The following is a 17,610-nucleotide window of genomic DNA, read 5'->3' as shown; positions in this document are numbered from 1 at the left end:
AAAATGCACTTCACCCTCTTGACCATCTTTTCATATATATTTACTATCTATTTTAATATTATAAAATTTTCAAATCCCCAATTATTATTTTTTTTATGTAAATGAACTGAATTATTTATTACTGCATGTAGAATAGTGAACATAATTGATTGATAGCAACAATAAACATTCTAACCCGCAAGTTTATCCCTTGCCAATGTTCCAGCTGAATTGATATTTTTCGCCAGCAACTTAGTTGGGTTGAAGTCAGAAGATGGACTTAGGCTCTTTAGGTTCGTGCATTATAGCCTGTTGATTTTACCTCAATCGAGCCTGGACTCTTGTTAATGGAACTGAACATTTCTTTTAAACTTAAAAAAGGATACTTGAAGTATCAATATATATTTCTCATTTATTTATTTCATATATTTAAAAAAAATAGGACTATACTCTCGCTTGCATTTTACATGTTAGAATTTTGAAAATTTCTATAATAAATATCCCAAAATCTCCAAAAAGAAAAAAAAAAGGTCCCAAAAATTATTAACCTTTTTTGTATCATATTACTGCAAATCCAAATTTTACGTTATGGATTATAAAAACATGATCGCCATTTTAAGATAATGTAATTTGTCCATATTTTCATATCAAATTTGTGTTTTATTTATTTTTTTCTAGAGAAAAACATTAACTAGAACCACCATGTGATTTATGTTTGAATCACTTAATAAAAATCATTAATATGTATGCATATGCATGTATGTATACTTAAGGAAACAACCATTAATTTGGATAACATCACAATAATTGTGATAGTAAACTATGTGAGGGAAAACAATTATAATGTTTGAATTCGTTTTCTAAGTGTTTTATTGTATTTTGTGAAGATAGAGAGAGAAAAACAAAGATAAATAAGTGTGTGTTAGAGATAATATGAATGTTTGGATTTGTTTTTTAATATAATTTAAAATAAGTATTGTATGTTTAATGTTGTGTTTTTGGGTACCAAAATTACTATTCATTGTCAAATCATGTCTTTTTTATATATATTTATGTATATGTATGTATTTATGCTAAAACAATTTAAAATACCTATATAAGATGTTTCTGAATGATGACAAACATTGAGTATGTTTTGACTCCTTTTAGAGATAACTTGAAAATGAAAACAAATATAGTAAATATATTATGTGTAGTGGTATTATTAAATTGATTTGAAATTTTGTTTCGGGGATGTGATGTTTTTATGGGATGATTTTTAGTATTAATGTCCAACGAAACTTTACTGATTGTATGATTGAAGAAAACGATTAAAAAGTATAAATATTTCCCAGTTTATATAACATATAATTGAAATATATACATATATAATTTCTAGTACCCTTTTATTAGAATCATTCCTTAAATGTGTAGATTATATATAGCTAATGCACAAGCTAACTGTACCAAATTATTATTTTGAAATAGACACTGTTTTTAAATAAACTTTGGATTTTAAGAAATAAAAAATATAAAAATATACAACCTTTAAGTTTAGCCCAAAAGTAATATATGGTATATATGTATTTATTTTTGGTTATGGAATAATATTTAGAAATTATTACATTTACGGCCCTCACCTATTGTCTTTTTAAACAAACTATCCATATATTTTTTAAAAATTATAAAAACCACCTCTAACAGTCTTTAAAATCCAAAAGTACCCTTGTTGACTAGGGCAACCTTTAAAATTATTTTTTAAAGACAGAGATGCCATTAGGGGTGTTTCTATAATTATTAAAAGGTATAAGGAGTGTCAGAGTAATATTTATGAAAATGAGTAATATCACCCCATATATTTTTTTATTATTTATACTAATTTTTAATTTAAATGTAAATTATTATATTAACCTTTTTTATTGAATCTTTACATAAATTTGCACCTTTTACTAATTAAAATATTAAAATATTTAATTAATATATAAATTATCCCTTAGTAAAATTTCATCTAACAAATAAGTCCATTCCTTAATCAAATTTTATCGAACTTGCTGATTTTACATGTTAAATAAATATTTTTATGATCAAATTATCCTCACATGTTTTCACGGTTAATGAATATCTGAAGGTATTTTTTCACCGTTATAAGGGTAGTTTAGTCGGAAAAAATTGTTTGGTATGCAATAAGTTAGTAATAGGTCAATTGAGGATAAATATAAATTTTCATTAAGATATTTTTGTTAATATCAGTAAATTTAGTGAATTTTCACTAATAGAGGAATTTATTTATTAGATGGAAGCAAACTTCAGTGGTGCTAGATATAATTTCCTAAATCACAGGGGGTGAATGTGTAATTACATCATATCTCATGAAAATGAACTATAATTATCTCTTAATAATGATAAATAAATTGGGACAAATACTTATATAAATTAAAAAAAATACTGACATATTTAATAAGACTCGAACACAAAATCTGATAATTTATTTATAAAATTTCAATTTTAATCTTAACCATCATTGACGAATGTAAGATATGTTGGAATGTAAGAAATGTATGTAGCATGCAGAAACTAAAAACAAAAGTGGAAAGTGGAAAGTTAGAGGTGTAGTTCTCTAACAAACAATTTCCGGGTCGACGGTCTACCTAAGTGGCCCCAACTCAACTGCACTGGCCCACCGGACTTGAAAATGCTTCACCGGTCTTACTCTGCCCTCTGAACACACACAAACCAACGCCGATTCTCCTCTCCGCCTTTAGTTCAGACGACGACTCATCGCCGCTGGGGCAGATCGAAGCGAGGACGTCTTCGCTGAATCCACCACAGACTCGCGTATATACTCGTCTATCGCTGTTGATATTCGTGCAAGTTGGGGAATCCACAGTGCGGGCAGCGCAATTTATTCACGAGAGATGAATGTGAGCCAGGGAGCGGTGCACCCTGTGGAGGCGCCGCCGCTGCAGACGGATGGCGCGCCGAACGTGCCGCTGCCGCGCGTGAGGATGAAGGATCTCCAAGGTATGCCGGGGACAGTCGGCGGTCTGGTGTTGCGCGTGTCTCAGTTTTTATTCGCGATTGTGGCGCTCTCCGTCATGGCAACCACCAGTGACTTCCCATCGGTTACCGCCTTCTGGTACCAATCATCTCTTACTCCAATCAATTTATTGTTTAATTAACTCCAATCATGGTTGACTGAGGTTTTGGTGCAATTAAATTCTTGTATTTTTGATAGTGTTATTATTAGTTTTTACCTGTGGTTATTTGAGGATGACGAATCGGACAAATAGAGTTGTCAATCCAGTTCCTATTGGTTGCATAGGGCAGTGGAAATAATTTGTAAATACCACGATAAATTGCTGAAGTTCACTTGACTCTATCTTCATTATTAGTATTTCAGTCTTTTCCTTTTAGTTTATAATGGCAAAAGAATGTTGAAACGAATTAACTTGGTTGGAAGACCGACTTGAAGCACGATCATGAGGATTTTGTGGAGTTCTCCGTTTCTTCTCATTACTCTGAGTGTATCAGCATATTGGATTTTCATCTTGGAGTTATGATGTTTGTTACTGTTTAGTGTGGTTCATAAAGCTCATTGAATTGCACAACGATTGAATTATGTAGTGCATTGATCTTAAAAAAGCACTCATTTTTTGTGGCCTTGTGAAGTTGCTGGTTTGCTCGGGGCAAACTGAGTTCTGGTAATGATATTTGCATTGATTAGATGTGCTGCTTCATGGTACCTACTCCGTCACCAATCTGAAAACGCCAGAGGCATGTTCCGACTAGTCAAGATAGAGCAAAGGAAAACACAGTTTGGTGTCTGTACTCCTATAAGTCCTTCAAGAATTGGCTAGATTGCTATGTGAGTTTCATCTGTGTGCAGTGATTTCATGTATTTTGGTAATTGGTATACAGACCTAACTGAGGCTACAGAAATCTGCTCGCAATAAAAAAATTCCTACCTTGTAAATAGCTTAATGGATAACGAGATATTCTGTTTTTTTTCCCCTCCTGTTTTTTGGGATATTTTTCTAATTTCTTTCTACGTTGTTGAGAGCATGCAAACTGGGTGGATGCTAAACTTTGGGTTTATCTCTGAGAAGTGAGCCTTTTTTCATACCCTTTGCTTTTCTCTACCTGATACTTGACCCCGTCTACTTAGTAATACAATTGAACTATCACAAGTTATAGATAGATTCAACAGAAAGGTATGGTCACTACCTCCTCAACTTTCACCAGGTGAATAGAAGGTTCTGAATTTCAACTTTTGTCATGTGGATAGAGTTGAAGAATATCAGAATAGACTATTATGAGCATTTTCTTTTGTTGAAGACTTGATGAGCATGCTCCTTCACTAATAAAACAAAGTACAGTGTTTTTCCTGATATCGTATATCCTGATACTGACATCACTCCTCTTTTTTCTTTTCCCCTTTTAGCTACCTCGTTGCTGCTGCTGGTTTGCAGAGCCTGTGGAGCCTTGTATTAGCAATTCTTGATGCTTATGCACTTCTTGTAGGACGCCGCTTGCAGAATCCTCGAGTTGTTAGCTTATTTGCTGTTGGCGATGGGGTAAGTTTGACACCAAGCTAAGATAGCCATGTATTCATAGAGCATTTGTGCTGGCAGTTAGACCTTGATATTTGTTTAATCTTTGACTTCTCAACATTTGCTAATGTTAGGGGCTGCATCTTAACTTTCATGCCGCGCATTCTATTTTTATGTTTTCTTGCAGATATTGGGGACCTCCTTCATTTCTCACATTTGTTATAGAAATGTCCTTTTTTCTTTCTTTTGTTGGTTAAATGAGACAAGGAATAATAATTAGCACTTGCAGAAATTTACTATTCACTTTTTGCCAGATATTTAGTTCTGATTAACTATTACATAATATTATATGTTAGATTTTGTTATCTTAATTGGATAAAGTCCATGCTTTGTTTATATTAGTCTCCAAGAGCATAGCAATGAAAGACCTAAAAGGGTCTGCTGTTGGCACTTGGTAAGATGCAAAAGTTTGGACCTAATGCTGGCAAAGGCCATAGCCCCATTTCTTTGCTGGCAATTTGTTGTTTTATTGGAAAAGACTTCATATATTGCCTATTGGCAACCTGGCCATGTTTGAAGTCTTCACTAATTTGGTATTTTGATTTCACTTACTTGACTGAAGCTTCCTGTTTTAGCCTTATGTAGGTTTAAGTGCTACACTATTTTGCCTGTTCTGAGCTTCTCTTTCTCCTCTTTTCTTTTCTGTCAATACATTGTAGTTTTTGAGCTTACTTTTTTATGGTGTAGAAGTTAGTTTTGGCCTATATTTTCCTTTTCTGTAAGACTGCAAGTAGTTTTTCTAATACCAGATGTCTTTGATTGGTGATTCCCGAAAAGATTTCTTGATTCTTGCAGAGACTATTGAGACTTTGAATAAGGATTAGAGTCGCAAAATCTAAGAAAATAAGGAATAGGTTAATCAGGAGAATTTTTTGTGGTTGTGTTCATGTTAAATTAGATTTTGAGTAAAATAACATTTAACTAGAGATGGAGAAAATATTCAAAGTTATGATCACTTCACTCCCTATGGATTGAGGTGAGAGTTCCGTTAGGTACTATTGAATTCGCATTCAGGACTTGGTTCCAGTTTTGTGAAGCAGATGGGGTGCCAATTGGAGTGACATGAATATTGAAGGTAACTCTTGTCTGCATCTTGTTCTTGATTGAGATTTAAGGTGACCATAGTGGTGTAGAATTGAATCTTCGCAGGGACAGAGAGTAGTATGTTTTTAGTAGGAAAATGAACTCAACTGATCTTGATTCTGGCTCCGTGAAGTAAAGAATTACATTTATATTAAATTCCTGCTTCTTAAGATACAACATTCGTTAGGTTCTAGACTTCAACAATTTTCCCTTTACTTTTTTTTGGTAAACTTGACTGCAGGTGGAGTGAATGAGCTTTTGATAATATTGTTTTTCTATGTGGAGGGTGATTAGGCATGGTACCGTATTTCAACAATCATTGGTAGGGAAAATGTTGGTAGGTATTATTGATCCAATGTTGTAATGCAGAATGGTGGATATGGAAGAAGGGATAATGAATAGACAGAGAGGTTGGGTCTTGTGAAGGGGGGCTTTTGTCCAAAAATGATATTTGAATAGGATGAACAGCCACTGATATAATGTAATATTAGTTACAAAGTTAAAAGGCTAATACTTGCAGGATATAGTTTCAGTTTCTCATGTTATTTTTGATAATTTTTAGAGTTGGATGGCAAAGTGCGATAACCTTAACATGATCCTACAGTTTCCCCCTTAAAAAAGAATATGTGCGCTGTGCATGTAAGAGAAACTTGATAGAATATTATGCTGGAATTCATTTTTGGATGTTATCATGTAATTTTCGCTTGGTATAGAGGCAAATTAAGATAGTAAAGTGTGGAACTGTAATTGCTCAGGAAAAAGAAAAGCATAAAGTTTGGATGGCAAAATGTTCGTCAAATGTACAGGTTTAATTTTAAAAATATTGTATCCAGGAGAATCTTTGTGGAGATTTGGCTTGTTCGGCAGAGGCTGTTGGATGCACCTTCTGAGAAAATGGACGGTACTAGTTCAACAAACATGGATGGCAAAGCAACCTGAAATCACGCGGAGTGATTAATAAATAGGATTAGACCCTTAAATGTCTAGCTGTAGAGATAAGTTGCAGTTTTTGTATCCGAATCTAAGAAGAAGATTCATATAGAGATCTCAACTATGCACAGGAGAATGCCTTGTTAAGAGTTATGACAAAGTATAATCGTCCTAATAAAAGAATAAGCAAGCAGTGCGGTGACCTGAATAATCATATCTCTATTATGCGAAATATAGACATTACTGTTATTAACTAACTAAAAATAAGTTAAATCAGAGGGTGTAGATGAACACCAGTTCATTAATTACGTTGCTATCTAATGCTCAAACGATGGGTATGTTAGAGGATTTAGGGAGCCAGGGCTGCTGGTGCCCTTTTGGCCTGGGCATTTCTGTCCTGATATAGTTGTCCTCAGGACTAGACTCTTCTATGGAATGCATGGATCTCATGGTGCATGGGTGGTATTATCATATTATGCATTATAACGTTCCAGGTGAGAATGCTACTCTTCCTGTGCTCCTTTTTGACTGGATGTCTAGGTCTTCACATTCTGTTATTTATCTGAACTCATTTAACCATGTTTGTATCCAAAGCCTTGTGCTGTGTGGCCAAACTTCTTTTCATTTATTCTTAGATTCCCCTTCTTAGAATATAGCAAGTGAGCATTTTAGGGATCAGATGTTTCCTCTCCTCAGATGTCAGTCCCCAGTTGCACTTGTTGGTACCTCCCCTGGCAGCCAATTGCTTTAACATGCTGACAACATCCTCTCGATGTTAAAATTCATGCATGGGAGCAAAGACTGTGTGGCCAGCATTCCCTCGTCAGATTTTGTTAAAATATATTCAAATATACTTTAGCTCAGAATCCTGGTATTGTTTTGACTTTTAATCTCTTCATCAATTACTTTTATACCTTCTATCACCATGGACAAAAATTATTGCTGCCATGATACTTCGGCAAATTGCTATGATTTCCATCGCTTTGGTTCTCAACAGCCTTTAATTCTCTGCTCTATCCACAGCAACTACAAATAATGAAGTGCTTTGCTGTATCAGATAACTTGATAAGAAACATCACTCGTGTTTATTAAGTTTAACCGTTCTTGTTGGCTGTTGCAGGTAACTTCTACCCTAACATTTGCCGCCGCCTGTGCATCTGCAGGCATTACTGTTTTAATTGGAAATGATCTTGGGGCCTGTGGCAAGAATCATTGCACAGAGTTTGAAACTGCAACAGCTATGGCCTTCCTCAGCTGGTTTGCTGCCTTACCTTCTTTTTTGTTGAATTTCTGGTCATTGGCATCAAGATGAAGAACATATCTATTATCATGCAATATTTTTTAAGTTTTGAAGGATTATTTGTAGTTTCCATGATTTCATGTAGTCGTCTGTCCTCCGTGTGGTTAATGATATATACAACTCAGAAGTTGGTGCTGTCATCTGTACATACATACAGTGAAAATTGCAGTGCTATTTTCTCTACGAGGATTGGCTTGGTACTATGTAATTTCAAAATTGTAATGAAGATATTGTATGAACAATAACTATTCTTTTCTGTAATTATGAAAGGGGGGAGAGTAGGGGTTTGGAAATTTAACTTGTCTAAAGGGAATCTAAATGTTAGTCCTTGTTTGGATTAAATAACTTCAATAACTTTATGGTAACATCTTCTTAGCTGACAAATGATAGTAGTTTGTCATTCGTCCATTCACACAATATTTGGACTCTGAATCCTGAAAAAATCACAACGGTCTATGTCAAGTGTCATATTATCCAACACAGTACAAGATTAAGGGAAGAAGAACAGGAACTGCAATTTCTTCAATAGAGTGAATTTCTTCAATAGATCAAGAAGATTACAGCAGAAGAATTTACATAGGAGGATCAAAATTTTAGAACACATGTGAGAAACTATTAGTAAATTAACAAAAAATGCAAACCCGTGAAAGTTTCAAGCATAACAAAACTCTATGATTCCTCCTCTATATTCCATCTCGTCTCTGGAATCCTTCATGTGGATGTCCACCTAACACAATTTCGTCCAAGGAATAACTCCAAGAATTGATCTGTGACATTCAAACAAAGGACCAATTCACAAAAGCGAATGCGAGGCAGTGGACACTGTTCTCTTCAGCTGCAAAGACTTTCCACACAATGGCTTGTTCATAAGAGATGTGACGGCCCATTGTCGACATACAGATACCACCAGGCAGGTAAGCAAATCCCTGCAAATGCAGACTTGTTGCATCAGATGTGAAAAAGATTATTGTATTTTTTATTACATACAACTATATAGAAACCAGAATCACACGTTAAAATAGATAATGTGGATTGAGAAGAAAGCTCGAGCATATCACTAGTGCTGGCATAACAAACTCAAAACTACCTGTTCCATAATTTTAGCAAATTCTGAAAACAATGCCTTGCGTCCGGAATCATCAAATATCTTATCTATCGTAATGTCTTGTAGGGCAACCAGAGTAGTCTCCAGCATGTCCAGCCCAGCCTGATTTGCGAATATAAAAACTGGCAGAGCCTGATAATGCCACAAGGAGAATCAACAGTTCAATGAAGACCCTGACTACCAGGGAAAACATTCCAATCATCCGTACAGATATATATATGCTATGATGCACAGATATTTTTAAAAGGGAATGACAGAATACTCCGGAGTACTGCTTGTATTACATATCTGATTCTCAGAATGCATCCAAGATATTAACAAAAAGAAGTATTTAACCAAACCCATATTCGACACTTTCTCCACATACATTACATGTGTTTAACACTATTAAAATACGAATTGTGTGGAACAAAAATATAGAAAGTAAAGATATCATGAGTTTTATTATGAATGATTTATTACGCAATATATTCTAAATCATATTGCAATTTATTAATACATCTGATGTGCATGTAGTCCATAATTTAAAATATGATTTTGTATTATTTATTTTATTTGACGTCTTCAAGCGTACTATATCCTAAGTTTTGCATATATACTGTGTAGCCATATCCATGTTGTACCATATTTGTATCCACATCCGTATCCATGCAACATAGCATGCATGTTAGGCATCAGCAGGTGGAAAGAAGTCCACTCACTATAGAAGCAGCATGAGAAAAGAAACTGGATATAAATGATTCAGAACCATGCATACCTTTAACGAGCAGCATAAGATGGCATCTTGGTGAAGCCAAAGTGCTTTTAATACTGATTCACCACTCGTAGAGTCAGCTCTTAGCAACTCCGTTCCCAAATGGTAGCTGCAAAGAAGAAAAGAAGTCTCAAAACGAAAAATAACCATTTGAGGTGGGTTTGGACCACTTCTCTATCATTTGGTTTCCGCGTGCGTGCGCACATGCCAACTAAGGGTGTAGACAAATTTAGTCAAGCCAAAAATTACTCTTCAAACTTCTTTTAATTTTTATCAAGCATAATAAACTACATTTGAGCTTGATTTGTTATTAATCAATCCAATTCAAACGAGCTCTAATTAAGCTGAAACTAATCAAACTGAATTATTATTATTTTTTTCACATTTTATCATTATTTTACTATCTGAGTTGGCTTGAGCTAAGACTCAAAACCTATTGAACAAAAACTACACTCAAGCTTGGTTTGCTATGTCTAATGAACCGCACTCGAATGTGTTTTATTGATTGATGTTGAGTTAGTATCCAATAGTCAAATTAACTTTCCACATCTTAGTGCCACATGGAGTGGGCTGTGAGGGGGTCTTGGCATGAATGTGAAAAGCAGTAGGAAATGAACAATTTGAGTTTTCAGGAATATGCAGAAATTTCATCCAGGCTGAGACCACTAGCAAGTCAGAATCATAAGATTGAGTTAGTAACATACCTATAGCTCTGGCAGATCCAATGTGCAAGCGTTAGAGCTTCTGGAGAACCTGGAGATAGCTTTGGCTCCACTGTAGGGCTTAATCCAGATGGAGTTATGGCCATGGCAACCCTCTGGACGGAGGAAACCACACTACGGACATACTGGCGTGCCATTGTAGCAACATTGTCCTGCAAATTGCTCTCAAATGGGAATTGGAAAGCAATAGTCAATACCGATCGGGCATTGTAAGATGTCGATGCATTTTCAGCAGAATGGCTGGTAGCGGGGCCAACTTCAAGACTCGATGCCAAATCTAGTGTTTTATGTGAAGTCAATACATCTTGTGAATCACCCTGTCAGAGTGATCAGCAGTTAGAAGCATAATGATTATTCCACAATGTTCAACTATTAGTTCTCATGGGCACACAGGAAAATAATGAACATTTTACTCTTGCCTCATCAAGTGCTTAAAAGAAAGCTTATGAAATGTCTTCCTGCTAAGATTGTTCAGAGGCTTGAGGAAAGGCAAGGATTTCAGACATAAATTACTGACAAATTTAGTAGCAAGTGCAGCATTTTTGTTCCTTTTACCTGGCAAGAAAACTTGCCCTATCCTCAAAGATTGAGCAATTATGAAGAAATTTTAGTTATGCAGAAACTTATATTTAAACTAAGCCAAATATAAAGTAAAGGGTTCAAGTCTGGCAGATTCGCCAGAGAATTATTAAACCCAATCCTAAAACATAACCAGAAAAAAGTAAAAAATGGATAAATCAAGTGGATAATGCTTGGACTCAACTGGTTTTGAATCAAGTGGTATTATGCGAAAACCAGATGGCAGCAGCGGTGCATCATCTGGGAACATCTCATCGATTGGTGCAAAGACAAGCTCTGAGCAGGCCCCCACTGCATTCTCATCAACTCCGCTGCACATCTGTAAATAAAGATCAGTCACAAAGTGCAAATTTATTTATTTTTCAAATGTAAAAATTTCAGATCCATTTTCGTCAGAGCAAGATACAAAAGAAAGTACCTGTAGAAGATGAATGTCCCTGGATCCAAAAGCATCCTCATGACTAAGCGAGTGTCCTTCCAAACGAATAACTTCAAGCATCTGGATGCCAAAAAAAAAAGGATAAAAGAAACGGGTTAGGAGAATTTGAGGCTAGGAATGTCCATAATGTTCCATATGATCGAACAACATAAAATCAAGCTCAGTTTTGTTTGATTCAAGTAAAATTATACATCAAGATCAAAATGAAAGTCTACTCGTTAATGGAAATATTACCAAACAAGACGAAACTGGGAAATTTAATTCAAGGCCTTTATGAAACTAATTATCTGAAAATGCAAATTCTATCCTCATATCAGCTTTGAGCAAATTGTGGACTTAAGAACATTATCTAAACCATGTAATATTTTGTTTTCTTGTGTTTGTTTTTCCTTCTTATTTTTGCAATCACAGTTTGTCTTGCAATTTCCTATTGAATAGTAAAGAAATTATCAAATGGGGGAAAAAAGAAAAACCCATATACCTCTTCGTGTTCAATTGTATGACCTAGTGGCATAATTATTTGGCTACCAGTGAATCTCATCGGTCTCATTCCTGGATATGCATATGTGCTTGCCTTCAAAGATACAGCAGCATATGCATCGACATTGAAGTCTGCCCATTCCGATCGGTGCTCCCTTAAGAAGCGAACCAGGACTGCTGGAGGAACATTCTGGTAGGAAAGAGCATAAACAAAGGGCATAGGTTAGTCCCATAAGTGCATGACTGCTTGTTGCAGCCATCCTGATGCAATATATTATAACATATTAAATGGTGATGGATAGTGGTAGAGCTCTTCATTCAAGCTTACAGGAAGTTTAAATGACCATCAACAAATTAACTTAACATGCAGTCAATGCTACAATTATTGTTAATCCTCCAACTTCCCAGTTAATCTTCACAAATGCACAAAATGAGTCTTAGAGCTACTGTTAGCATCTCGTTGCCATTAGCACCCTCAAGTTCTGGCATGAAGAAGAAGAATACATGAAAAGAATGCTCCAAATATCACTTTGTCAAGGAGGAAATTAAAACAAAAAATCACAAGTTACTTGTAGATGGTCTTGCTAAGAGCTTAGATTAATTACATAATGAAACCAAAAATAGTTGAACTAAGTGAAAAATCAAAAAGAAAAATGAGGAAGAAATCTCTATGCAGATAAAGAGATAAATGAAAAAAATGCTAAGCAGTAAGCATAGCTATTTCATAATATATCAGGAGCACCTGAAGTAGCATAGACGCTTTTGCACAGAGAACACCTCCAAGCAAAGAAAGAGCACTTGATCCAGTGGTCAGGTTCTTGGCTGAATTTATGGCAACTATAACATCTTCAGCACCATCACAGTTCAATAATGACCACCCGTCATCATTGAAACCGTTAATAGCGTCATTAAAGCCTCTGTAAGGAAGAAACACCAAATTATCAACAATGTTGACACGTTTTCATGCTGTAAGCACAAGATGTATATAAATTGTGTAACTATATTCAATATGCTTAGGTGTTTAGTCAAAAAAATACAAGTTACCTGCTTAACCTCTGGCTGAATGTGCGTAGAACAGCTGGTTGCCTGCCAAGACCGTATACTACTTCCCCACTTGTCTCCTGGGCTATCTGCCGAATATATCTTAGTGCCTGTATAAGAAGCATCCGGGGCAAAAGAAATAAGTAATTCGCCAAGTCAATGACATTGAAGGAACACATCACAAATCAAACTGTTGTGTATCTTGGATGACACTAAATAAGACAAAGAGCAAAGGTAAAGCATTCTTCAATTGCTCGATTATAATCGCGCAATCAGAATTTATTTATAAGAACAGAATTCTACGTCCAATCCATAAGCAATCAAAGTATACAGTCGAAAACCAGTAATCCATGAAATATGAAAGTTCTATGTACAGAACTCACTCCAATCGTCATTTTCTGGGCCACAACTTTTGACGATTCATAAAGCGGCCGCAACACCTCTGGCACGCTCCACGCCTGTGCAGTGATTTTTTTAGTAAAGTTATAGCCATCTAAAGGAAATTGTGAGCTCATTGCGCAACTGAAATACCTGTAGATTAAGGTGGTCTACAATGTGTATAATTGACCCTCCACCCTCACATGGCCGAATCAAATATCCAGACGGAAGTATCTCAGCTCTAACAAACTGTGATGCTGCAGCTGCACTTGGGCCAGCACCAGTACCAGAAAGCGAACGCTCACATACCTCCATGGATTGAAGAAGAGAAATTTCAAAATCATATTTAACAACAATGACAACGAAATACATTGGGCTCCAAAGTCAATATGAGTATTCAGTTATGATGGAAGTCAGAGATTTTAATAGCAAGCAAGGAGCATAATAGTAAAACTCATTATTAGGTAGATAGCACTTGGATCCTTAAAACTGGAAATAATAATAGGACAATTTTCCATCACTAGCAAGACCAAAATGACGATAAATGGGGGCATGAAATGAAGGCACAATCCCAAGAATCAAGCACCTTAATTTTTTCAAGAATTCACACATCATGCTCACACAGACAGGCCTTTAAATTAAACCACCTAAGAAGAAGTATGAAATTAGCATGTACTTGGCACAATGATTAGATAATATCACCACCAGAATGCACACAACAAACAAGCAATAGCAAAGATATGTATACCACAAGACTGCCGTTCTCCAAGGTTGTTGTGTATCTTAGAGTCCAGAAATCACGAGCAGGAGCCAGAGTAGTTGGTGCATATGTCTGAGACCAGTAATAGATTGTTCATTTCTCCAATATGGAATCTCATACAAAACATAATAATAATAATAAAAATAATAATAATAATGATGTATCACATAGTCAACCTGTGTATACAACAGTTCAATGGTTCCTCCATTTCCAGCAGGGAACATAGTGAAAACCTCAAGGCTCCGACAGTCACGGAACCAAGATGGACGATCTTTAAGGATCTCAGCAATCTGTAATATTTGAACACTCTTCAGAGAAAACAACTAATATTTGGAACTTAAGAGATCTAGTGGCAAGGTCATGTGGAGAAACATTTGGAACTAATGGTTTCGCTTACCTTTGTAGGTTCTAAACTAACAAGACCGCAAGCTCGAGCTGCCACTCCACTACAACTTTGTGAAATGGCAAAGATCCCAACCGAATCCGGACCAGGCTAACAGCGAAACCAAAAGTCAGAATGTTTAGAGTTGGAAGAACTGCAGAAGTGTCAGATAAAAACATTTTAGATGACTCTAACCTTCATCCCAGGCATCTGGACCCAATCAACAGCAGTTCCTGTAGCCTTAGAAAGGAACTCTGCCAAGGTCTCCTCTGCAATTGAGAGGAGTCTGCCAAAAGCATGCACCAAAATCGAAGTAAAAACACTGACTATGTTCACAAAATTAGGTGCATACGAATACAAGGACAAAGAGAAGATGAATCAGAATAAGTACCCAGCAGGGTTGTTAGCATCCCTGAGAGAATGCTGAGGAGTCGTGACTGCCGACTCACAACTTGCATCAGTGGCCGGAGCAGATGCCTGGAGAAATTTCCAAATAGAATAAGATATAGAAAGCTAGATTCTAGAAGTGAAATGGCAGATTACCAGAAACTCACAGTGGTAATCATATTATGGCGCAGTAAAAAATGGAGAAGTATTCAACAGCATACATGTTATCATCGAAAACGGAATTCACAACAACAAAAGCATAGACTAAGAATCAATAGAACAAAACAACTAGTTTTGCAATTCATAATCATATATTTGTCCTATATGTGCCAAATAATTCTATTGTCAAAAGGCAGTAAAGATCTATTATACTAAGCCACCAGAAAATAAGAAAAGATCATTTCTGATGATGCATAGGTTCACCCAACATTTGCTGAAGGATGCCCCACAGTAGAACAACTTATAGAGGTCATGATATTAGATCAAATTGCACTTATCTAGAGCAAATATGTAAACCAAAAACAAATGAGCAACAGAAGAGGGTCAGGATAATTACATACACTTTGCAACTGTTGTCGCATGTAACCGTTCTCACATACGAGCTGAGACACCTGCTTCTGGAGGCGATCATTTTCCTCCATCAGCAGCTTGTTCATGGCAGTTAATTTTCTGTTCACACTCTGAAGTCTAACAGATTCTTTACGCTGCTTTTCTCGACACCTGCATTCATTAATTTACAGCTAATTCTCAAGCCTTCATCAAACTAGAACACCCACTTTTTATCTAGTTATTTTGACTCAAATCCACCCAAGTGACCAAGACTAATTTCAGCTAAGGTTCAAGAATCTTAAAAACCAGCCAACTCTAGATAAAGACATCATACCCTAAATTCTGTACTAAATCTTCAAACACCAATGGTAGAAATGTTGACAAGATGCACATGAATCAAGTTAATAATCACAAGACTAAATCCAAGAATGATTATACGAAAAGAAAACAAAATTAAAAGACTGGCAGCCCTTTAGAATTTGATATATAACCTGCGGTTTTGGAACCAGACTTTTATCTGTTTTGGCTCAATGTTGGAAAGAATAGGGCATTCTCGGATCAGCTGCTGCCGGCGTAAAGAACTGGGCTTTGGGCACTCGGCATAGACTCTCTCCAAAGCCTCCACCTGCTCGGCAGTGTACCGGACATACTTTCCAGAATCAAGATGCTTATTTATGCTCCCGCTACTATTTTCTCTGTGATGCTGTGCCACCATAGCCATTTTTCCCCAAACCTTAAAATATTCTGTAACCCCTTAGAGAGAAACAAGCTCAAACCTCGCCAATAATGCAAATCTTCAAGAACTGATTCTGTAGAGTCCCACTAGAGAGCTGAGAAAGATTCTCTGACGCAGAGATTGATTTTCTTGGTTTATTTATTGGTCAATAATGATAATAATCCAAGTGATATCAGAAGGACAAAGATACACGCTCTGGATTGAGGCAGAAGATTCTTGGGGCTTTTAGATGGCTGAGAAACACACTTCTACCACTTACCTTATGAACAAAGGTAACAGCCCAACAAAGCTAAGCAGCCTTATGCGTATAAACTACACGCAAACTGACAAAAGAATCTGTTTCTTTTCCTTCTCTTTGTTCACACAAGAAACCACCCTTCGCCGTCAGCAGCACTTGGAACAGAAGCAGTCACCCTCTTTCAATTACTATTGTTGTTATTCACACTAAAAGCTCCAAACCCGATGTAAGGTGAAGTCAGCTACTTTTGCCACGCAAAAACCCCCTGATTTTCAAACAAAACATGTGCTTTTATCACGCTGGTTACTGTGGAATCGCTCAGCCTTTTCCTCACTACTGGAAATTACTCTGTAAAATTAACTTTTTTGGCCTGCCTGCAATAATTCCGAACCCCCAGCGTGAAGCTCTCTTCATGTGGCCTAAATTATCAAGGAAGAACAGCTTGGACAAAAGGGTGAGCAAATTGAAGGGCAGAAAGCGCTAAGTTCCACAGAGGCCTTTGCAATATATAAATGTAAAGGGGGAGGCTCTCTTTTATCTTTCTCTCTACAAAGAACAAGAGGAAGAAGAGAGCCGCTGGTTCCTCAAGGCACCACGACACGGCTCTTGGAAGATCTGACAGAAAAGTAAAGAAAAGGAGAGAATGAAACCAGAAACATGTCAACTATGGTTGTTTCCCCTAGTGCGCAAAAATAAAAAGAAAGGTGACGAGAAACACCGAGGGAAAAGAAGAATTTCAAGATACAGAGAGAGAGGGGAGAGAGAGGTAAAGATGGTGATCAGAGTGTGCAGTTTGAGGCCGGAGGTGAACAGAGGAGAGAGAAAGAGAGAGATGTGTGCTCCGAAATCGAAAAGAGCAGAAGTGGTTTTATTTTATGCAGCAGTTGGCTGCTGCAGCTGTTACTGTGCCTACACAGCTGCCTGCCTCCTCCCCCGAATCCTCTCTCTCTCTCTCTCTCTCTTTATTTTAGTATGTAATATAATGTAAATACTTTATTCTTCTTTTTCTTTTTCTTTTTATGACCAATATTTCATTATCTTACTTAATTCATTTAAAAAAATATATAATTCAAAGTAAACAGAACATGGTATTTTTAATTCATCCAATGTGTATCCGACTATAAATAATTATACACAAAATTTATGGTAGTTTTAATTTTATGGCAAACAATATTTAAA

General features: G+C 36.2%; 2 protein-coding genes across 2 annotated transcripts; one reads left to right on the top strand and one right to left on the bottom strand.

Annotated features, from left to right (window-relative positions):
- The first annotated feature begins 2,537 nt into the window (after positions 1-2,537).
- LOC105170722 (CASP-like protein 5A2) lies at positions 2,538-8,174 on the top strand. The gene is made up of 3 exons (XM_011091611.3): positions 2,538-3,094; positions 4,400-4,532; positions 7,702-8,174. The coding sequence occupies exons 1-3, from the start codon at positions 2,874-2,876 to the stop codon at positions 7,891-7,893; spliced, it is 546 nt and encodes a 181-aa protein (XP_011089913.1). The 5' UTR covers positions 2,538-2,873; the 3' UTR covers positions 7,894-8,174.
- Positions 8,175-8,398: 224 nt separating this feature from the next.
- Positions 8,399-17,377, bottom strand: LOC105170721 (homeobox-leucine zipper protein REVOLUTA). The gene is made up of 18 exons (XM_011091610.3): positions 15,949-17,377; positions 15,469-15,628; positions 14,913-14,998; positions 14,717-14,807; positions 14,537-14,632; positions 14,316-14,429; positions 14,128-14,211; positions 13,533-13,688; positions 13,385-13,459; positions 13,005-13,111; positions 12,703-12,877; positions 11,962-12,150; positions 11,460-11,540; positions 11,226-11,360; positions 10,445-10,779; positions 9,744-9,849; positions 8,969-9,118; positions 8,399-8,807 (listed from the first exon to the last, which is right to left on the bottom strand). Exons 1-18 carry the CDS (start codon positions 16,176-16,178, stop codon positions 8,658-8,660), a joined length of 2,520 nt encoding a protein of 839 aa, XP_011089912.1. The 5' UTR covers positions 16,179-17,377; the 3' UTR covers positions 8,399-8,657.
- Positions 17,378-17,610: the final 233 nt, after the last annotated feature.

The sequence above is a fragment of the Sesamum indicum genome, linkage group LG9 (assembly GCF_026168435.1).
Source record: "Sesamum indicum cultivar Baizhima isolate 11 linkage group LG9, ASM2616843v1, whole genome shotgun sequence".
Taxonomy (NCBI): Eukaryota; Viridiplantae; Streptophyta; class Magnoliopsida; order Lamiales; family Pedaliaceae; genus Sesamum; species Sesamum indicum.
The sequence above is the reverse complement of the archived record's forward strand: the minus strand, read 5'-3'. Positions and strand labels throughout refer to the sequence as shown.